At 39.3% G+C, this 23,680-nt stretch overlaps 1 protein-coding gene across 1 annotated transcript in view; it reads right to left on the bottom strand.

The window, feature by feature from the left end:
- Positions 1–3,268: 3,268 nt before the first annotated feature.
- The window catches only part of HOMER1 (homer scaffold protein 1), a 94,046-nt gene continuing 73,634 nt past the window's right edge, over positions 3,269–23,680 (bottom strand). The window contains exons 7-9 of the mRNA XM_048931428.1: positions 12,582–12,692; positions 11,529–11,609; positions 3,269–7,780 (exon numbers count right to left, since the gene is read on the bottom strand). Coding sequence (XP_048787385.1) covers positions 7,592–7,780; positions 11,529–11,609; positions 12,582–12,692 — 381 coding nt within the window. The 3' untranslated portion in view covers positions 3,269–7,591. The remainder of the gene's footprint in view (positions 7,781–11,528; positions 11,610–12,581; positions 12,693–23,680) is intronic.

Raw genomic sequence — 23,680 nt, 5'->3', positions numbered from 1 at the left:
AAAACAAAAAAGGTCTTGAATAGACATTATAAATAAACTGCACAGCCTACCCCCTTGCTGCAGGAGCACATACGTCTGCATTTGCCTGAGGGCTTCTCCTGGTGCGAGGTCACAGACTCCAACCATCAGCACAGAGCCAAGAGGCCGAGGGCCAGCAGTGCCCGAGCAGAACCGCCAGCCAGCTGCTCCTCGTCCCGCCCGTATCTCCACACCACCAAGCCATTCTCACCCGCCCGCAGCAGCCCTCTCACACACCTGCCATCCCACTCCTCTGCTCGCCTTCACGCTGTTGGGCTGAGCTGTTGGCCACCTCCTCCAGGGTGTGTGGTGGCAGATGGGGCCGAGAGAAGCACTGTGCACGTTGCTGGTGGAGCCAGTCAGCACGTGTGTGTTCTGAGTGATGCCAGAGGTAAAACTAGTTATGCTTGATAGGGCAAATCTCTGTTTAGAGTATGAAATTTTGTCACTTTAAAAAGACCACTGTGTCTGCTCATGCTGTGTTCAGGGGAAAGCAGCTGGAGGTTGCCTGCCAGGACATGCTTTGCTCAGATTTGCAAACAGTCCTATCTTATATCTAAAAGCCAGTTATGGTCCCAAGTCAATACTTGGTCGTAATTCACAGAAAAACAGACCTTCAAGTCTCAATTTGCAGTAAGAAATGTCGCACAGATATCCAACCAGCATTTGTCAAGGCTGCACCATCAGCAGTTTGGGGTGAACCTGTGTGCTGTTCCTGTCACCAGCAGGTCATCCCCACACTGGGTGCACCAACTGCCTTCAGAATGTCCTCACAGGCTGCCAAGTTTCAGGGATGCTCCTGAATAAGTGGCCATGGGCGCTGCCCGTACCAGCTTGTTTAAACTGAATGCAGAACTTCAATCCTGCACCCTTTGGAGTTCAGCGTGCAGAAGGGACCTACCTGTTCCCTCAGAGTTCTTTTTCTTTCCATTATCCCCTCAACCCCTCACTGGCAAATAATGAGTTGCCTTAAAAAAATATCCCATAAATACACAGAAAGACAGTTGCAATTTCTTGTATCTGCCAAGTCACTCAGTATAATGAGGGCCTGATCCTTGGAACACAGTCACCATGGCTGCCAGCTTGGCAAGCAGCAGCAGCATTTCCCAACTCTTCCTACCAGGGCAGTTCCTCAAGCACTGCCTCCTTCTCCTGGTGCAGCACATCAGAAAAGGGACTGACAAACTCCACAGCCACCCTATGGCTATTCAGAGGCAGATGAGCCTACTGCCACTTCATCCCATACATACGGATGGTATGGATGGGTCTCCGTGTGCAGAGCACTCACTAATGAGCTGATTGCGTGCCCCATGGTGCCCTGGCTCCTTTTTCGATTTTGTTTATGTTTCGGGTACACAGCCCCCTTGTTAGAGCATCATAGCTACAATTTGGCCAAACTGTGCTGATTTCAGCACAGATTCACAGCACAGATCACTGCCTGCCCACCGTGCCAGTGCGGATCCAACCTGATGCCTATCCCCACACAGGTGTTCCCTGTGAGCTTTTCATGCTTTTACAGCACCTCTTACAGCATGCCCGGTGTTTCCTTGTTGCTCTCCTCCCCACTTCCATAACTTTCCAGCTCCTCAGGACTCAGCAATGTCCAAGGACAACCAATGCTGCCCCATACGCACACCTATCTGCCTTCTGTATGACTCTAAGTTTGCATTTGTGGAAATAACATTAATGCAAAAAATGTAAAATATAATAAAAACAGAAAAATTAAAGAAAATTTAGGACATGTAGGTTCCAGTGATAACGGAAACCACACACACACACACAAATGGCCTTCGTAATTTCTTTCAAAGAGTTGGGGAGGAAGTGCTTGTCTCAAACCAGCAATAGTTCTGTTGCTCTCAGAGTTGCACACCAGAATTCCCCTCCATTTGTCGCCCTGCATGCCAACAACATGGAGCAAAAGGGCTCCAGGAGTAGCAATGTGTATCTGGGACCACCACCACCTTGGGCAGATGGCAAGCACCCCTGGAATCCTGCCAAGGCTGCGGGGGATGCTTGTGCCTGCAGGACCCATCCTGCTCAGCTGCACGCTGCTGCCCAGCAGCTCACACCCACTGCAAGGCAGAGCCTCACTGCATTCACACCGTGTTTCCCATTCCTATCGCTGTAGATCCTGGCAAACAACAGCTGCCAGATTCATAAAAGAGAAGTATATTCAGATACAGAGAAAATTCATCTCTTACATTCCCACCTACTGATTAGAGGCTGTGATGTCTCTTTTGCAAAGTCAGTTTCGCTTCCCCTTTTCCTTGTATTTTGTTTAAAGAAAATACAAGTCACCATTTAACAAAACACAATCCAAAGTTGAAGAACTCTAAGGGCTTTTTCCCTCCTTGAAAAACTTCACTTGCAAATTCTATAATCTCACACTGAATGTAACTCAAACGGGGGACTCCACACAGGCAGACTGTACATAAATGTACTGTGTCACTGTGAATCTTCTCTTCCCTTAGCACTGGGGTGGGTGTGTGCTGCTCATGACAGTCGTGGTGATCAGCTGGGAAATAACTTCTCCTCTTCTGAGTTACTATGCACAGAAACACGAGCTTTCTCCAAGAACACCTCTAGGTGGCTGATCTCAGCCCAAGGGATCAGGAGCACCTGCCACTGCTGGGGCCCGCAGTGCAATGAGACAAGGGTGGGAGCAGGGGAAAACCCCAGAGCAAGAATGCATGGGGCCAAAACTGCTCACAGCTACAGAAAGAGAACTGTTGCACACCACAGATGGATGGAGCTGATGGCAGGAAAGCAGGAAGGGCCTTCAGTCACTGCCATGACTAACACTGGTGCCGATCCTTGGGCTAGTGGAAGTAAAAGAAAGGCAGGAATGGGTTTGCAGACTGCAGGGATTTTGGCTTTTGTTACAAAGCACAACTCTAACGCTGACTTTGATGAGCCTGCAGCAGTTTTGGGGCAAGACAGATGTGCTCAGCAGGTCCTCTGTTCTCTGCTATGCAAGATGTTCTCACCTATCTCACAGCTGGTGGTGCCACATAAACAAATCCTTTTACCACCTATACTTTTTCTTCCCCCAAAAGCTCTAACATCTTTGACTGTTCCTCCCCCTTCCAACAGTTGCCAGCATAACAGCCAGCATTTGAAAATGCCACAGGCTATGGGATGTAATGCTGATCTGAGTGTGTGCAAGAGTAGGCAGGGGGAGAAAGTGGGAATAAACTGCTCTGGTTTCTTTGGTCCTAGGATGAGCTGCAAAGGCAGCACCGACAGCTGCAAGAGAGGCTGTGAGACCCAGGAGGTGAGTCAGGAGCTGCGGCACCACGGGCTGACACCAGGGGCTAGCCAGCACTGCTGCTTGCTCTCAAACACTTAACACAAGGTGAAATCCGTCATACTTGTCAGGAGCAACTGGAGTAAGCCAAGAAACTAATTGTGTAAAGAAAAACACAGGTCTTAGGAAATGCCTATTATTCTGTGGTATGTTCTCTGCTTAGCACCATTCAGAGGTAGTGCACGTATGCAGCATTGTTAAGAAAATGTAAACGACAGTCTGGGCATTGCTTTGCAGAGCCAGGTTCATTTCCCGAAAAAACATGGGTGTAAAGCCGCGCACTTCAGCTGGCATGTTCAGCTACTGAGACCGCACATGCTTGGCTGCAGGTTCTTCATGCTTTTTTTTGACCCCCTGTCAACCTCCAGACCTAATCTCTACTGATATTTGGCCTCAAGATCCAAGGTTTTCTCATCAACCAGATCAATCAAGCGCCTTTGTTGACACCCGGTTGTGCAGAGAATTAAGCTCCGTGCCATTTTTCCATTTCCCTTCCCATGCTGTGTTTCCGACAAAGATTTTCTCCTTTTGCCTTTGAAACTAAGCTCCTCATGAACGAGGTGCTCACGGGGCACTGCTCACAGCCACTCTGGTACAGAACATGAACAGCAACGAAACAAAGTAAGGTTCAGCCCCTGGCTGCAGGGGAGCCTGGAGTTAGTCCCTAACCTGTAGAAAACAGAGCAGAAAACAGAAACCTTCCACAACTGACAAGACGCATCCCAAAATATTCATTTTAATTGACGCATTGCTCACTCCTGCAGGGTTTTGGTGAAGGAATTACCCTCAGAATGCCACCAATAGCATTAGACGATACTTGTTTGTGTTACATCTGTTTTAGCCCTTTATTATATTTTACCTGAAAATGTATTTTCGTAGAGACTTTATAACAATATTTCTGCATTATCAGTTCATTTTGTTTGCCTCTTTCCTGGTATATTAGCCAGGAAAAGGAATCCCCAGTCTGTAACAGACATTAATTCACACATTTTACTTTGTGCACATAGAAAAATGCGATTTCTGGATCATTGAGGCATATGGATTATGAACAAGACACTCCAAAAACCAACTATCTGGACGGGAATATACTTACAAAAATCTTTTATGTCAGAGTCAGGATTTCACAACATAACACGCTAATGCAAAATCCAGTAGCACCTGAAAGATTAAGGTAGCTGCTGCTATCACTTGCACATACTTGAAAAGATATAAGGAAAAAAATAAAGAGTAAAAGTACATTCTCCAGAGAACAGCAAGTGTATTTCAAAATAAAAGCTGTATTTCTGATTTTTCTTCAGTTTTTGTTAGATGTTTATCAGTTGCTTGTTTTTTCTCACTGTAATTCTTGTTGCTCTTTTTTTTTTCTTTTTCTTTTTTAAACAAGACTATAGTTGCCATTTAACAAAGTCTATGCAATGTGGCTGCTCGCCTCTCCTACACAAGATGATGTTGTTTTTCAACCTGTAGTACTCAACAGTGTTTTCAGGTACACACATTCCCACAGTTTCATCAAAGATAGATACAATTCATAATACCTGTATCTGGGAAAAGTCACGTTTCAAAGAAGCAAACTATTATCTTGAAACAGAATTGGAGAGGCTACAGTAGGCATAACCACCTATGAATGAACTTCAGGTTTCAAACTCTAAACACCCACCTATTGTAAATAAACATTAAAAATACTCATAGCATTCAGGTTTTATTTATATGTGCACGTAAGTCTACCTTATCCCATTTCATGTTTGACAACTGCTTGGGAATTCAAAGGTGCAGCCCTCAGTAATTGTAAAAAATGAAATGAAGCATATCTACTGAATGAGAAAAGAAATTCTCAAATATCAATTTCCAATTTAAAATTTAATTTCAATAGGAAAATATTAAAAATGTGCACATCTAAATTTTTTCATGTTCTTTATATACATATGTGTGTGTACGTATACATAGAAATACTCATGTACCACACATATTCACAAAATTTAAGTGGAAGTATTTCTGTCCACTATTTTCCCACATGTAAATGACATCATATCTTTAAAAATGTCAATAATAATATCATTAAAAATAATATTACATTTATTCCATCATCAAGTTTCTAATGTTTTTATTCTTTCTTCATCCTTATTATGTCCACTGAGCAGTAATTAACGGGCCAGATTCTCCTTGCATTTCCTCCAATGTTATGCCAGCTAAACACTGCTGACACCACATCAGGGACGCATCTGGTTTACAGCAGCACAAGTGACAGGAAAATCGGGCCCAAACATCCCCAGTTAAATTGAAATCTTGTGATATTTGCTCGTGTGGACCTGATGAAGATGTACACATCACTGCCTAAAATCACTGAAAGAAAAACATGTAGCTCACCACAAAGTTTTCAACCAGTAGCACACTGAGTCAAGCTCCTCTACCCCATCAATAAAGAAAATAGGTGAGAAAATACCCTGAAAATATGGATAAAACTTAAACATTGTGTACATTACATACAGTATAATACACGATGGTTTAGCATTTGACCTAAACCACTTTCCTGACTAGTCAGGGGACACCTGATAAATCACTGGTAAAGAGAAAAAAAACGTATTTTAGAAATAAAGCATGTATTTCTAATATAAATAACCTGTGTGTATTGTATGGTATTTACATACAATACACACAAAAACAAACTTATCTTTCCTAGTTTTCAGTAGCAGTCTCTAAGTGGAGAAAATCATGTTGTACAAATTTATAAGCAGCTAGATTTCATGTTTAACATTCAAACAAACCTGGGGAGCAAACAGTGCATCTTTCAACTCTGAAGTCTGACACTCATTCATACATTTTAAAAAAGCCCTCTTCAAAATCATAAGCAATTAGTTTATGGCAAGAATGTACTTTGAAGCAAGACACGTCACACTTGGCTTACCTTTCGGAGTTGGTTTTTGTTGTTGTTGGTTTTTTTTAAGTAAATCTATTATATAAAGAAATGCGTGGTTGCCAAAAGTCTGTTAAAACTTCCTCAAAACAACTTTAAAACCTGCTCATTGAGGATAAAGATTCAATTTTCTCCTGTTTTTAAGCTTTTTGTTAGCAGTTGTGAATACTGCCTGGTGTTGTTTCAATAAGGATGTGATATGAAGACCCATAAAAGAGTAAACACGTCTCCATTTCAACTTGTTGTGACAGCAAAAATTTTACAAACACCCTTCTTGGCTGGACAATTTCAGTGTCCAAGTAGTCCCTTGCAACATCTCTTGCCCTTAATGCAGTCTTAATAAATATTGCTCCCCATGAGCCATTATTCACAAAATCTGAAATTCATGTGACATTCTGAGAAAGTCTCCTGCAGAACAGGCTAACAGTTAATTTGACATAGGTATTTGAAATATGTAGCAAGGCCAGACAGCAAATGACCAGCTGCTCCTCGTTATCTGTGCATGTCAAATCTTACATTCAAAATTCTCATTTTTCCTTTTTTTCTTTTTTTCCTCGGGGACTCACCTGCCATCATCGGTTGGCTTCAACATACAGATTTAGTGGAAATAGTATTTCACTGTAATTACAAGGAATTCATATGATAATGTAAACCTTACAGTGGACAATATTGTAGAACACCAGAGTAAGCTCCATAAAGAAATACGGTATATCCCAGTATATATATAGATTAAAAAAACAAACGAACAAACAAAAACCAGCTGACCAACCAACTGAAATACCCAAAAAGAATAACTTCACACAAGCAATTAGGAACTTTGTTTCAATTAAAGATGCAACTTTCTCTCACTCCTGGCAAGAATAAATTGGTAATGGCACTGGTTTTCCACAGCGCAAAGAATCCTGAGAAATTATTAACAACAAAATACAGGGCTGTCATCAGGAAGTTCTTGCACAAAACACAGCAATTAAATATATTAAATAAATAAAAGAGAAGATGGCCTATATTGTGTCTGTCACAAAAAACAGATGTATCTGGGACACTGGTAATTCTTCTATCACTGATAATTAGAAAAGGATTGCATTCAATTAGTGTTAATACCATTCAAGTTATCTATGGCCAATAAAGTACAAGGAGGTAATTTGTAATTCAAGCTTTTTGTTGTTTCTTTTTTTTCTCTTCAGCTAGCTACAAGCTGAGTTCTGAATTTTACATTGAAATATGACTCAAATTTAAAACAAACCCTCTCAGAGGAGCATTTCTAATTTTGTGCAACTTTGATGCAGAGCCCAACAAAGTCCTACGAAGAGAGACAGTGCATCTTTAAGCTGATTGGCACTGAAATCCCATTTTCTTTAGCTGCATTCTATTAGCTTGGCCAAGTTATCTCGTAATTCTGTTAGTTCAAATATTTTTCCGTCAAGAATTTCTAAAAGTGTCTTCAAGTTATTGCGAAAAGCTTCTTGCTCATTCTGACTTTTCTCCAGACGTTGCTCTAGGTCAGACAGCTGGCCTTCCAGGTCTTTGTTTCGAATTTCTACTTCCTTCAGAGAAAATACATAACATGTTAACGTATTGTCTACAAACAGAAAGCAGTCAAACCTCCTCCTGGTATTCATGAGCTACTTTTGTTTTCAGAACAATGTGCAATCCTTTAAAGTTTCCGTAGTACTAAAACCAGAACTGACATTTCTATTAGGACTGAATATCTAACCTTTCTTCCATTTTTTTTTAGTAATTCGTCTGAAGGACAGATGCTTCTGGAGAAGAATAAAATTTTGTTGGCACACAATGTGTTATGTTCAGTTATCACTCTAAGATTTGGAAATACGGCACTCACTGAAAATGGCTTTTCAGGTCCCCTTACTTAACCTGGATGAATTGCTGCAGGGCAGAGTCCCCAGGAGGTGGCCTCGCACAGAAGGTCAACCTGATCACTGCTTGTGTTGCGAGGAATACCACCTAACTTCTGTCTCAGTTTTCTTTCACACTAAAAATTAAGACTGGAGTAAAACCTAGCAGGACTGATCAAGGTGAAATCACCAGTAGCATATTTAAAAACACAAGCACAAGCTGTGACCTGGAGCAGCCTCCCACAAGTATGGAGCCGTGCAGATGAGCTCTGCACCCAGCACACACCGGGGCCCTCTCATATCTCACTGCTGGAGCATGGTCACATTGCTTTGCAACAGCACGCTGCTCTCATTCACTGCACGTCTCAAATATTCCTGTGGAATTTCTTAATTTCAGCTATGGAAACCACTTCTGCAGGCAGCACAGAACAGTGTACTTAATGCACCTTGAGCAGCCATTTCCAGAAAAGTGCATTCTGAATTAGTACTTACGTACGCTAGCATTTTTAAAATACCTCCGTTCTTTACAGCAGCTTTGCAGCACAAAGCTTTGACAGAGCTGCTCTGAGCTTTCAGACCAACCCATTTCAACCAGTCCTAGGGAGGAAGGCCTGGCACCCCACAGCAGCCTCTGCCAGCAGCAAGCTTCTCTTCCTGCCTTCCCACCTCCCACTGCTTCCACTGCCATTCCTCTGTTGCTCTCAAAGCTCTGCAAGTGCCACAGGGGTGGAAGGCAGAGCCCCAGGCCTGGACAGGGAGAGCTCTGTTGAGCTCAGGACCTCTAGTCTCATCTCCTTTTATCTGGAATACCTCGCTCACTGCTCCTCTGTAAAGTGGCAAGTTAACAAAGATTTTAAAACTCTCTGGAGCTACTCAAAACCCTCATGGGCACCTACATGTGCCACTGGCTGTAGGGAACCTGCTGTAGCAGGGCACTGCGCTAGGTGATCTCCAGAGGCCCCTTAAAGTCCTTACAATTATGTGATTCTGCAACAGAATTTTGGCCACTGGTCTTGAACGGCACAGCTGACAGGAATTACCCCTTGCTGCCAGCATGAAAATTATTTTAACCCATTTGACACAGATCAATATGGTTGCCAAAGGATTAAAGGAAACCAACTGAAAAAGACTGTTTGTAGGCACAGCATAAATTAAAACAGATGTGTGCTAGGTAATGACTAGCTACCTCACAGCTGTCAGAAACAAAAGAGCTGACTGTCACCCAGCCTGCCCACTGCAGGTTGTCCTGCACCCGGCCTGCAGACCAAGCTCTGTGGCATATGGTGCTGTGTGATGGCTCAGCATCCTGAAGCCAAGCAGCCATGTCCAGGCTGAGCCAGGGAACTCAGCGTCCTCTTGGCTCTGCTGGGATGGCACAGTCCTACCCATAGCTCATGCAGAACTGACTGAGTAAGCCTTTTACAATTAATTTCTGAAAAACATTACTTCCCAGCTGTTATTTTTGATCCCGACACATCTTTAGCCTGGATGAGTATTAATGATTTTTATAACAATACTGAATTGAGAACTCATGTCCTGCTAACTTGCAGCCTCCCACTGCAAATCAATTTTCCTCAAAACTGTTCCTTATTAATGGAAGAAGCGGAGAGGTACCCATGTAACACAGTCTGTTCCCTTAGTTGTATTGTAACTTCCCGTTATATGCAGTTAATCCCAGCTGACAATAAACTGACACTGATGATCCATTCAGGCTCTGGACACTGTCTTCAGATGCTCTTACAGAAGACATAATATATTTTCGTATATTACTTCCTCTGAGAAAATAAATAAATTACTCAGAAGTACGTGTTTGCACTGTATGGATCTCTTGGGGAAGTCAGAGAAAAGACCAGAATAAAATATTCAGACCATATACAACAGCTATACTTGGGGATCAGGACAGTAATAAAGATATCCTCACTTATCATGAGAGTCACACTCATCATGACTCATTCGTATGTCTTAGCTAACAAAATTATTACGTAACAAGGGCCCTGATATTTACCTTTCACAGTGATAGCATACTTACTGAAATTTGCCTATGACTGATTTCTAAGTAATTCCCTGACACAGGTGTGTCAGAAATGCAAAATAACTTGAAATAATAATTTTTGGACAGCGCTTTTCATACAGGCTGCATTCCAATTAGTTATGTATTCCATTTGTGAACACAAGTGGGGAAAACATAAATCAGAAGAGAAAAGAGTGTGATGAACAGATACAGACTCTAGAAACATCCATCCAGGCAACAGGTCTACTACATTAACATGTGAGATAGGCAGTCTGGGGCTATGGATGAAAGCGCCATTTCTCTGTGACATCACAGACATAGGGTGAAGAATTCAGAGAAGGCTGTTACTATCAAAGCCGGGGAAGTGCTGCAGTAAGCAAAGATTCAAGATCTTTTAAAAGAGCTGCATCTGGTCAGCAACAAGCTTGAACCTGAAGAACAGCAACTTCTATCTCAGATCTTAAGACAGCTTTAAACTTATTTCAATAGAACCACTTAAGAAACTGATCACCTACAAAGTGACATATGGACACATACATAATAAATCTACTTGTTAACTGAAGACATCCATATGCAAAAAAAAAGCTGCAAACTTTATAATTTTTAATAAAGACAGCATTCTTTAATTCTAAGACATCTTTGATCTTTTACTAGTCTCTCATTATTCTGCTTACTGAGGATAGCTGCTTTCCAACTCATTACCACTTGTCATGAGATCTCACACTGATACTATTACATACAAGAACAACTTCTAACTTTCATTATTATCTCTTTTTTAAGTCTCTCAGATAAGTTCCTTTTCAGATGAAAATTTCCATGCTTAGTCTGAACTCAGCAATAATTTTTAGAGTAGTGGAACTGATGTATTAAAAACAATCTTCAAAGTAACATCCTAATAACATACTTTAAAAAAAAAAAAAGGATGGAGGAAAATGAATAAAGTACTTTCGTTCTTATATGGTATACTCTTTAGGTTAAAAATGAGATTCAAGAAAGTTTCAATTCATATAATCTATTTCAAAGGAGACTTATTTAATGATCACTTAGCTTGCGTTTAGTGTGAATTGGGTCAAGGTGTACAAGGAACAGTGATGGTCAAATTTAGCGCTTTGGATTTGGAACTATTTAATGCCTGAGTTTCCAGGTGTATCAAAATGCTGAAGTCTGAATTCAAATTCATTTCAGCTCCAGAGTTGGGTGGAGATCTGTGGTGTTCTAAAAGGAATTTGGGTCAGTTCCCTCAGGAAAAATGTAGTATTTTATTGCAATTGGAAATTGTGGAATAAATTCCCAAGGAGCATCCTGACCCACCACTTATAGATTGATCTGGCAGCTTCAACCAATGCAGCATAAATTGCTGATGTAATCTGCTCACCTGAAGACCATTTTGCCCTTCTATCTAAATGAAGATGATGCAGTATAGCTCACCTGTAACTTCTGGGTCAAAGAATCCCTCTGTGCCTGGAGTTCTCTGGCATTGTCAATTTCTTGTTTCAATCTTTCGATTTCCTAAAGGAGAACAAACAATCCCTTTAACAAGACATTATGTGGTTTGACTTGGTAAGCTGACTTCTTTTTCTTCTCTGGAATAAGCCGTAGCTAAAGTAGCAAAATGGGCAACTGGCTACTGCATGTTAGATAAGCCATGCTGTCAATATTCCTGAATCATAATCCTGAAGAGGCCATTCAATTGTGAATAAACAACAATAATAAGTATTTTCTTTGTTACAGAAGTCCAAGCTTCTTCTGCTTCAAAAGATTAAACAAATTTTCTCCTAGAGTATTAAAGGTTCTTGCAGTTGAAAACTGTACACTTCTAAGAATCTGGTCTTGAACAAGGCAAACAAACCATCATATGAGGCTCCTTCCACCTCTTCCCTATCCTAAAAGGGCTGATTCTCAATCATTCTGTAGCTTTTCTCTAGGACCCATGTCAGTACAGGTCTTATTCCAATCTTTTTCTAGGTGATGGGTCTAGAATAAAGGCAGATGCACAAGAAATATCAGTCCTGTTACTGGCTGGAGATTTGACTTGCTTTGAAAGGCTGATCTTAGGGATCATAAAAATCAGCTATATTAATAGAGCTTGAAAAACAGACTGGTCGGAAAAGAGCATTGGTCGATTTCTTGCTCCAAATCCCTCTCTCTAGAAAAAGAAAGCATGCTTATGACTGCCTTCCTTCTTACTGAGTGTTCATAGCATCAGTGTGAGGATAACTGCTCTAAAGAAACCACTTCTGCCACAATGTAGATTTATTTTTGCAAAGATCTCAGAGATACCACAAAGGAAAAAAATGATCTATGTTCAACTGCAATTATATAATAAGAAATATATTAATTTTTTTCAAATCAGCTGAACGATTATTTTAACTTGTTAACATCTGTATGAAATAACAGTGTTTACCAGTCATTGCAAGATTAATATCCAAAATTTTTAGAAATGATGTAACAGTGAATAAATAAATAAACATTAGCAAATACCTCTTCTTTCTTCTTCAGTGTAGATTCTAATTCCTGTATTGTCTGGTTCAATTCTGTTTTATGTGTGTGGACTGCATTGGCTTGACTGCTCACACACTCTAGCTCAGTCACCTGTTGAAATAATTAGTAGCAACATATACAAAATTAACTGTAACAGTTTCAAGGTACCATTACTTTGCATAAATAGCTTCATTTGAAATATTATCACTCCTAGTTTTGGGTGACTTATGTGATTAAAATAAAGATATTCTTATGAAGCCTGCATAAAATTCCTCAAAAAACATTTTTGCAGAAAATGGCTACTATGTTTCCTACAATAACTTGGAAACAATAAATGTAACATGTGCAAGGCTAATTTTACATTAATTAAAAGTAATACTTACTGATTATTTTATAGAAGAAGCTTTATTACTGTTTCAGAAACAGTAATGGCTAGATGAGTAAACACAGATCTGTCCATTTAACTTACCTCTCCATCTGACATTTTTTAACATTTCATCATCTTAATCAACTAAGCAACAATGTTCCCTCTCTTCCTAGCAAGCCAATTAACAATTCACAGCCTCATTTTCTGACACTGCTTCAAGTGTAATAGGAGACTCTCAGCTACCAATGCACAGCTGCCAACTTCTTAACGTCCTCTTGGTTCAGATCACAAAGCCACAGCCACAAGTCACAAAGCCAACAGCTAATGGCGCTTTTTGGTTTGGTTCCTCTTTATTAGCAGGCAGCATTTTCTATCTGCCCTTCGGTAAGACACCTCACAATGGTATGTAACCTTTCCATCTTACTTCCTTGATTGAAGAGATGTAAATATCCTGCCACTCATAGAAACTGACAAAAAAAATGCACCAAAGAAATAAAACAGCCTAAACAGAAAGTCTTTGTTCACAGACCTCTCAAATTATGGACAGAGAACTCTCACACCGCATGTCTGCATTGGTATCTGCACCAAAACCCTGCTGTTAAATAACAAATTGTCAAAAATATGTGTAATTAATAAATCAATCACTTTTTTTTTTTTTTTTTTCAGAATATATACACCTGTCAATTTTAGTACTTATTCTTAAATAGAGTTGCATCATCTAACTACAGAATAAATCTGCCTCAAAAACTTCTTAGATAAAAGGATGTTTCCATGCTACCCAATTTGGCAAGGTAAACTTGTCTCAATTTAACTTCCTAAGAAAAGCAGATCCCAGACAGTGTGCAGGTATGCTTTGGGACAATTTTCTTGCTTTGATTTTTGAGGAATGGATATCACCAGTGAATGCCAGTGAAGCCGCTGTCATGCCAGTAATTTTAGATTCTGAATTGTTTCTAGGCTTAAATTGAGATTACAGGGTGCAGGGAGAAGTAGAGAGAAAGCCAAGATTGAAATAGAAGAAAATTAAAACAAAATCCCTCTCAGCTTTTCCTTTCTGAGTCACAGGGCACGAACCTTCCCTGTTAACAGTCATGGCTAGTCTAGATTCTCCTCCTGTAAAGCTGTAATTTGGCATTTTTGCACATCAGGTTTATAGATGTTGAGACACAAAAATTACAGCAATTCTTAGGAGGGATAAGGGAAATTAGGGAAGAGAAGATAGCCTGACAACACCCCCAACATGAATACACTAAGAATTATCTCATTTACTAGAATGGTCCCAAAAGAAATATCTGCACTCATATAGTAACAACACTCAAACAGTAACAACAGTTTATTCAGGTTTATATGCAGCTGAGCATTATGACTGCAGTCTTAGATCATTTTCTCAGTTTGCTAAAATTACATACAAATATAATATTTAGATTTTTTTTCTGGCTACTACCAATTGCAACTGTTACAGTGCTCACTATAACACACAAACACAAATGATCAGAATGCAACACACTCACTGGGATAAACCTATATGTAAAGAGTGTCTGACCTAACATGCTGTTTTACACTATTCTGTGTAAACACATCAAGAATGACAAAGTCACAGAGCAAGTTAGGCTGGAAGGGTTGTTTATTTAGTTCAGGCCCTCATTCAAACCTGGACACATTTTGAAGTCATGTTTGGTGCTAAGGGTCTTGCCCAATCAAGAACCATTCACCATTTAGTAGACCTGCCACACTTTTACACATTCCTACGTTTCTGCCCTTGGCTCAGCATAAATCCTGCCACTAATGCTTTATGTTGAGCTCGAGTTCATATTAAACTTTTGCTACAACTGCCGAACTCATCCACCACTTCCAAAATTGAACCTGTTGAACATTTTCAAGCATTTCTGCTGATGGAAGTGGTCTTTTCCCCCTGCTTTGCCCTGGTGAGGCCACATTCGGAGTTCTGTGCTCAATTCTGAGCTCCTTGGATCAAGAAAGATAGGGACCTTCTAGAAAGAGTCCAGAAAAGGTCTACAAATATGATGAATGGCTTTGAGCATCTACCTTCGAAGAAAGACTGAGAGACCTGGGACTGTTCAGCCTGACAAAGAGTGGACTAAGGAGGTATCTTCTCAACACTCAGAAATTTAAAGAGTGGGAGGAAAGTGGGAGGAATGGGGCCGGGTTGTTTTTGGTGATGCCCAGTGACAGAACAAGGAGCAATGAGCACAAACTGAAACACAGTAAGTTCTAACTGAGCATGAGGAAAAATTCCTTCATTTTGAGGATTGCAGAACACTGGAACAACTGCCCAGAAAGCAGTTGCGGAGCCGCGTTCTCTGCAGATACTCAAAACCTGCCTGTCTGTTTTCCAGTCTGCTTTCAATCTGTACACAATCAACTTTAGCAGTGAGGTTGGACTAGATGATCTTCAGAAATCCTTTCCAAACGGTATGATTCTGTGATTCTGTAAATGCTCATTTACACACTCAGCAGGAGAGACAGAAGAAAACTCAGTCTCCAACCTACCTTCCCAGCGCTCCAGAATCAAGGGTGCATAAGTGTCTCCCAGGAGCTGGTGGGGGTGAAATGTTACTGTTCTTGGCTGCCTATATTGCTGCCAGCTGGAAATGCCGCCTGGAAGAGACCATTTATGGCCACATGGCTCAGGTGAACACTTCTCAGTGTGCTCTGGGCAACTCGAGACACGTTCTGAAATCACTTCAGCAAACACAGCTGATTTTGCTGGAGTGAGTAGGGTTTGCCACATAGATCTTCTTGCCAACTGTCAGGCACTCCCAGAAGGGCAATTAATTACCCATACTAAAGGGACTGTGATGTGAACTCTAGCCCAGCTTTTCCCTGGGCAAAAACACATTTCTGTGATTCTGTGATTTCTTACTGCTTATGCAAGAAAATAACGCATTGTTCAACTGTTCTGTTTAATGTTTGTTGAAAAAACAGTAACAACAACAACAAAACAGGACAATTAAAAGGAGATGGTTACTTTAATCAGTCTTATTTAAATGCCTACTCCTATACAAATCTGAAAAGATGTCAAATATTTCCATGATGCTCTCTCCCTCAATGTACCTTTAAATTAAAAAATCATTTTATGACCTTTTAAAACATCTGTAGAGTAAGATGGGTTGGAAAACTGCGCAACATAAAGCATATGTGATTGAAAACATACGTAACAAAAGATAAAGCTCTAGGCAAAAACTGGCTAACATTTACTTGCTCAGTTCCCTTGTTTCAAATTGAATTATTTTCCTCGTGATCATTGGTCCAAAAAAACATTAAAAATAACTATTTAAGCAGTATGCACAGAGGGAGGCAAAGAAGAATGGTAAAACATTTTAGTCTGACCCTCCCAACTGCTATTTTCAGGGACATCTTACCTATTTTTTTCATATTTAAGAGCAAGGTACAATCAATCATTCAAATTTTTGCACAGTAACATTTAGCAACATTAACCAACTTATTAAAACTCATTTCTGGTATAGAATTCTGACTGTATTCTGAATTCTGACAAAGACTTAAAAAAAAACTTTGAACAATAACAGATTAAACAAAATTCTTTCTGCCACTATAAGACTGAATAACTGAAAAAAGTCAAAACTGTGACTTCCTAATTGAGACTTAAAAAAAAAAAAAAAAAGGAACATTGCTCTTACCCCTACTTCTGTACTTTACATTATCACCAAGGTAATCACAGCTCATGAAGAAAGAAGGTCTGAAAGGGCTATTTGGTGACTACCTCATAGGATAGTTTTTTATTATATGAAAATTATTATACCTAAATGCATAGTTTAATGAGAAATACACCAGCTCAAATAAGACAGAAACACAACTGTTCTGATAGAGTCTTTTCTGCAGAAGACATTCAAGACTTTTCCAGGGATTTTGATCTAGGGTCAACAGCTTATAAGCAGAGAACACCAGGCAGAAGTTTTCATCGTAGTGTTCAGCTGTTTGCAAGACAGAAGTGAGGCCGTGTAACAGAAGGGAGAACAGATTTAATGTGAGCTCAAGACAGCGTCTGCACAAAGCTACTCCAAGGAAGCAAACCAAATCAAAGCGCTAAGAAACCAAGTGAAGAGACTGTATCAAATCTCAAAACAGACATCTGCTTAACTACTGAAGGTTCTGATCACCCCAGGCAAAGAAGTGGGGATTACAGGAATATCTGAAGAGGCCATCCTCGCAAAGCTCATTTTTTTTCAAACCACTTTCTGGAGATAGCCATGTACTCTTCTGATCTCCATCAACGGAAGTCTTTATTCAGGATCTTACAGTTAGAAGCAATAGGTCATTAACTTGTTCTTAAACTTCACAGAAATTATTTCAACTATTACAGAAAAATAGACAAAGACAGCTTAAGATAAATTTTCAGTGTTGCTTTAGTTTGTTTTGTGGATACTCTCACACTCTTTAATCTGCTTTCTAATGATGTTTTTGTCATTTGTATTTGTTGTGGAACACAATATCCAAGATCTACTAGCCCAGGCTATAGTGCAGAACAGCAGAATATTCATGTGTAGTTTAAGTATTCCTTATGTATTTTTAGCCAGCTGAGTTACATCTCTTAATGGATCGTAACTGCAACTGTGATAATATTATTCCATCAATAATTGAAGATGAGCTTCCTACAAAGAAAAACTTCTTCTCCACAATGAGAAGAAAAATGATACTGTGTGTCTCAGCAATACTTGGAAGAACAGTTTCACATAATTTTTGCACAAGAAGTTTCTCAGTTCTTCATGGTGGACAGTAAGATGGAGAACAACATGCAAACAAGCCAATCATAAAGAACAATCTTGTACAGCTTTCAAGAATAAAAACTCTGGGAAGATTTTTGGATCTAAGAAATGTGAAAAAGCAGAAAACAAGGAAAACTGTATGTCAGGGTAGATGCTGAAAGAAAAAAAAAAGTGAAGTATTATTAAGATGGATTGTTTCTGACATCAAATTTACTCTTGTCATTTTCCAAGATTTACCCATAGATTAAATGAGAACCTGGGGGAAGAAGGAATTTTTGGGAATTAACAACAATATATTATTTTTCTTCAATTGATAAATCAATTAAAGATTTTGCTGAAAAAGACACATTTTTGTCTTTGGGCACTGAAGCCTCAAGCCATGAAAATACCAGAATGTTTTCCACAGTTCATTTCTGCAGAGTGAAAGAAAAACAATCCATCATTTGCTTGGTTTTTGTGAAGAAAGTAATGAAACCGCAGTAGGAAAATCTGAAAATATAGGAATTGTACTCAATGCTCTGAGCATCAGCCATTAATTGTTTTTTCAACTGATAATTCTGATACTTCTTGGGACATCTCTTTGTCTGCAATCCAAGTAGCAAGTATTTTTTCCAGCTATCTGACTGTTTCATTAAACACATGCAATAGCAAACATGGTACAGATAGATCATCTTTAATCCTGAGGACTTCAAGTCCTGTAATTTCCTTATTCTGCAGTGGAGTTTTGGAATGATGACAAAGAAGCAGACGATGGGCCTTTAAGTGAAAACATTTTTTTAAACCTTCCCAGACTGACAGCAGTTACTTTTCTAGCATCTCACATTAAGAGTAAGTGAATTGCCTTTATTTAAAGGGAATTCAAATTTAAGAAATTTGAAGCATTAAACAAAGATTGAATCTTGATAAAGACTATACGTGGACTATTAGTATTAGGAATTACTCATAAAGTGGACCTGAGAGTATGTGCTAGCCAACAAAAGCCAATAAGAAAAGCAATATGAAATTTAGGATAGTTGAAATAGGCTTGGGGGAGCAAAAATGTGTATCTGACAGGAAAACACATACTTGAAAGAAAATGTTTGGCATTTCTCCTTTACTTATCTCCCAGTATCACACAAAGATGGCCACTCTTCACAAGGCTTTTCTTAAGCATTTTTAAAATACCACTCTGGATTTCTTTATATTAGAAACTAGTTCCACTGTGAGCTAACAGACCTTAAGCAGATAATTATTGCCTCTTCTAAATCAGAAACTCTTCTTTTAGAAACGTATTATAATTTCAAAAATTAAAAGTAAAGTTCCTGTTTTCCCACATACCTTCTAGAAACTTGAGTATAACAGTTGTAAAAATCAGCTTTTTCAGACCTTACTATGTTGTTTCTAACTTTTTAATATTCCTCAGAACACCTCTGTTGAACATTTGGTCAATATTTAACATCATTAAACGTAACTTAGACAAGAGCTACCTTACTATTGTTTTTCTTTTTCAAGACTTTAAAGCTCAACAAGAATTTGACTGCAATTCCAGATTAATAGAACGTATATGAAAAAGTACTGATTTGTCTATTTTCTGTGCACTCACAACTCATCAAGTGGTACACTCATCTGTTTCAATCAAATGCATTAAAAAATGCTAGCAAAATGGTAATCCCACTATATCAATTAAATAGCAAAGCTAACCATACTTACCCTTCAAAATGCTTATCCATGTACTTTATAAACAAATGGCGCCATATGTGAATTAAATTAATTTAGGAAGGAAGTTAACTTGAACATTTTTTTTTCTTTAATCAATCATTCTAAATTGAAATCTAATGTAAGGTCAGGCTGTTCTTTAGTAAGAGGAGGAACACATTCTTGAAGGGAGAATGACAAGAAAAAGTCATATCAGAAAAAAAGTTGTTCTGTCAGTATTTTATTTTTTTTTAATTAAAATTCCATTGATCAGTTTCTTGTTAACAAACTTTCTGTCACCTTATTTCATATTTCCAATTTTAGGAAATTTCCTTCCTCGCTCACATAAGACCAAACAGTCACAGTAACCTCACACTGGTGCTAATAAATGAACGCTGACTTCTCAGCGGGTGAGAAGTCCAGAATATCAGCTATGAATCAGCAAGCAGTCACATATCTGCATGTTTAAAATTGAATCTTGGCTATTCAGTTATTAATGCAGATGATGAAAATGAAGAGGTTACTGATAAGGGTCTGTAAAGATGGTTTATATGGAGTCCCATTCTTCTTTAAAGATGGTTAATAGCACATTTTAAAGAATCTTGTTTTCTTTAAGTAGCATAGAAATGGCCCAGTAAAATGGTGGTATAAATGTATGCTCATGCATTTGTTCAGTGTCCACTTTAAAATTTCCTTTAATAATAGTGAATCACAGAATCACAGAATTGTAGGGGTTGGAAGGGACCTCCAGAGATCATTGTGTCCAACCCCCCTGCCAAAGCAGGTTCCCTACAGCAGGTCGCACAGGTAGGCATCCAGGCAGGTCTTGAACATCTCCAGAGAAGGAGACTCCACCACCTCCCTGGGCAGCCTGTTCCAGTGCTCCGTCACCTCACTGTAAAGAAGTTCTTGCGCACATTTGTGCAGAACTTCCTATGCTGCAGTTTCCAGCCGTTTCCCCTTGTCCTGTCTCCACTCACCACTGAAAAGAGACTGGCCTCACCACTATGAAATCAAGGTCCATTATTTGTCAGGTGCTCTTGATGACTGCATAAATCTTATTCATACTCATTTCACTCACTGGATGAGAGAACCAGAATATAATAAGATAACCGCATCTTATTTCCTAAGAAATTTTGGAAAAATGACAATCTAGAATTCAGGAATTGACCTCTCTGTTCTTTTAGGAATACCCAAGAACTCAATCACTTCCCTTCATGATGGTATTAAAGGTGTCTTTTCCTGCAGATGAATGGTCTTCAAGGATTATAACATTCTTAGTATGAAGTGGTGTTATTAGACTGTGTCATTGCCCAGTGCCATAAGATGATTTACTTTAGCAGCTAGCATGCAAGAATTGCATAGGTTCCATTTTTTACTTAACAAAGGCAAAACTTTGGGTTACTTTCCATAATTCATATCACCATTCAATCCTCTCCTTTCTATGATACCAAGATTAATGTATCAATGCTATCTTATTTGTCTCAAGTAGCTACTTCAGATTTATTTATATTTTGTTACAAAGCTGTTCTAAGCTAATGAGCCCCTTTGACTTCAAAAAGCTACACAGGATGTGTAGGAGTGCTCCCCAGCCCTGTTTAAGGGAAATCTCTATTCTTCTGCTTCTGAGCAGATTAGAGGACAGGAAGTTCAGAACTCTCAGTTCTAGCTCTTGACTGTGTTAAGCTCCTGACTGGCATCATATCTTCTCAAAATTATTATCTATTTATTAGAAGGAAAAACCCATACAAGAATTTAGTGAACTTTTGAAAAATACGTCTGACAAAATACCAATATACAATATTTCTGACTTAAGCTCATAATATATCAGAAGAGAACACAAAGCTTTAATTTATTGAGACCTTTACGCTCAGTCACACTGAATCTGTGTTCTATTTCTCCTCAGCTCCAGGCATTATTAATGCAGAAAACAAGCAGGAGAAAGAAGATAAAAGCCTCAGAGGAAGCAAATAAATGTGGTTTAATGTGAGAAACTGAATTGATAGATGAGAAAATCAGGAAAAAAATACTAAATGATTTTTTTATACCATCAAAATCAAATACATAGTTTTGTCTCTATATTTTAGAAAGTGTAAACTGTGATACAAAGAAAAACCATTTTAGTCAAATTTAAAGCAGTTACAGAATAAAAAATCATAGAATCATAGAATCATAGAATTGCAAGAATTGAAACTACCTGCAAGATCATCTAGTCCAACCATCCTCCCACTACCACTGCTACCACAAGCTATTAAACCATATCTCGTAGCTCCTCATCCAGACGCCTGTTGAACACTGCCATGGCAACTCCACCACCTCCCTGGGCAGCCATTCCGGTACCTGACCACTCTCTGAGAGAAAAACTACTTCCTTATGTCTACCCTAAACCTCCTCTGGTACAATTTGCAGCCATTTCCTCAGGTCCTGTTTGTTGCCTGGGAGAAGAGGCCAAACCCCTCCTCATAACAACCTCCCTTCAAGAAGCTGTAGAGTTGTGAGGTTTAAAGTAATTTGAAACATCTTAAAAAGCAAAGCTTGCAATGAGTACTGTATGAGAATCGGAAGCTCTGCAGATGGACCTGGACAGGATGAACTGATGGGCCGCATTCAATTGTATGGCATTCAACAAGGCTAAATGCCACGTCATAACATATCTACGTAGCAGCATAGGCTTGGGGAAAAGTGGATTCAAAGCTGGCCAGCAAGCACGCAGAGGTGCTGGTCAACAGCTGGCTGAACACAAGCCAGCAGTGCACCCAGGTGGTCAAGAAGGCCAGTGGTATTCTGTATCAGAAACAGTACGTCTAACAGGCATAGGAAAGTGTCCCACTGTAATTGGCAGTGGGGAGGCCACACCTGGAGAACTGTGTTCAGTTTTGGGCCTCTCACTAAAAGGATATGGAATCACTGGAATGTATTCAGGGAAGAGCAATAACGCTGATGAAGGGACTACAGAAATACAAAAGACGAGCAGCAGAGGGAACTGAGATTGAGTCTGGAGAAAAGGAGGCTCAAGGGAGAATTCTTTGCAAATTCTGAAAGAGGTTGCTGCAAGGCAGATGTCCATCTCTTTTGTCAGGTAACAAGTTAGGACGCAAGGAAGTGGCCATAACAAGTCGTGCCATGGGAGGTCTGGATTGGACAACGGGAAAAATTCCGTCACAGAGATGGTGGCCAACCATGGGACTGGGTTGCCCAGGGAAGTGGTGGAGTTCTCATTCCTGAACGTAGTTAAGAGGCATTTGGATGTAGCCCTAACAGACATGATTTAGTGGTGAGACTCAGTAGGTAAGTTAATGGTTTGGCATGGTGATCTTGAAGGACTCCTATGTCCAACTCCTTTCCAACTCCTATGATTCTTTGAACCAAAAGATTCATTTTATCACAGTGAATGAGAGTAACAGAAACTATGAGTGAGATATAAAGTAAAACAAAAGAATGTAAGTAAATTATCACAAACTTGAAACTGATGAAAAAGGTACAGAAGATCTTCCTATAATAAATAGTATTAGCAACAAAAATACTTTATTTATATAAAAAGGCAACTATTTATGTAAATAAGGCTATCTATAAGGCTATTTATATAAAGAGAAATCTAACAACAGAAATAATAACATAAAATTTACTGATATATATTTACTAATATACACTGCATTACTTCCCCCCACCACACTCAACAGAGTCTGCTGTGTCTTGCAGATAGATGACTCAGGCACCAAACCTAAAGCCACAATCGAATTATATATAAACCACAAAATATAATATTAAATTGCACTGAACACAGCAGCTAGAGCTGGAAGTACAGTTCTTAATTTTGGAAGCTGGTTTATTCTGTACAAAACTGTGACCTTTATAAATGAGCATATCTATCTAATGCATGGAGATGTACTCACATCTTTCTTCTCCAGCAGGAAAGATTATGTAATAGCCATCTTGGGCATATAAAACAACAACTACATTGCAGCTAAACACGCAAACTAATTTCCAAAATTTTCTTTCTCCTTGAAGTAAATTTTTCTGTAAGTATTTCTATAAATCATTTATTCACTCATTTTCAACACAGTTCCTTTATGATCAAATAGCATTTGACTTTTGAATTGGTATCATGTACAAGTTTCAGCATGGCCAACTCCAACTAGATATTTTCCATTTCCCAGGACTTGAATCATGGTCCTGAATAATCTGTTCAATCCTAGAGCTGGGTCTAACTTCAAAGTTGGCCATGCTTTCAGTGTGGAGTTGGCCAAGGTAAGTTGCAAGTTCCCTTCCATGTAAAATGATTCTGTGATACTGTGAAACAAAGATGGATTTTG

Source organism: Lagopus muta, chromosome Z (genome assembly GCF_023343835.1).
Source record: "Lagopus muta isolate bLagMut1 chromosome Z, bLagMut1 primary, whole genome shotgun sequence".
Classification (NCBI taxonomy): domain Eukaryota; kingdom Metazoa; phylum Chordata; class Aves; order Galliformes; family Phasianidae; genus Lagopus; species Lagopus muta.
Note: the sequence above shows the minus strand (reverse complement) of the source record. Positions and strands in the feature narration are given on the sequence as shown.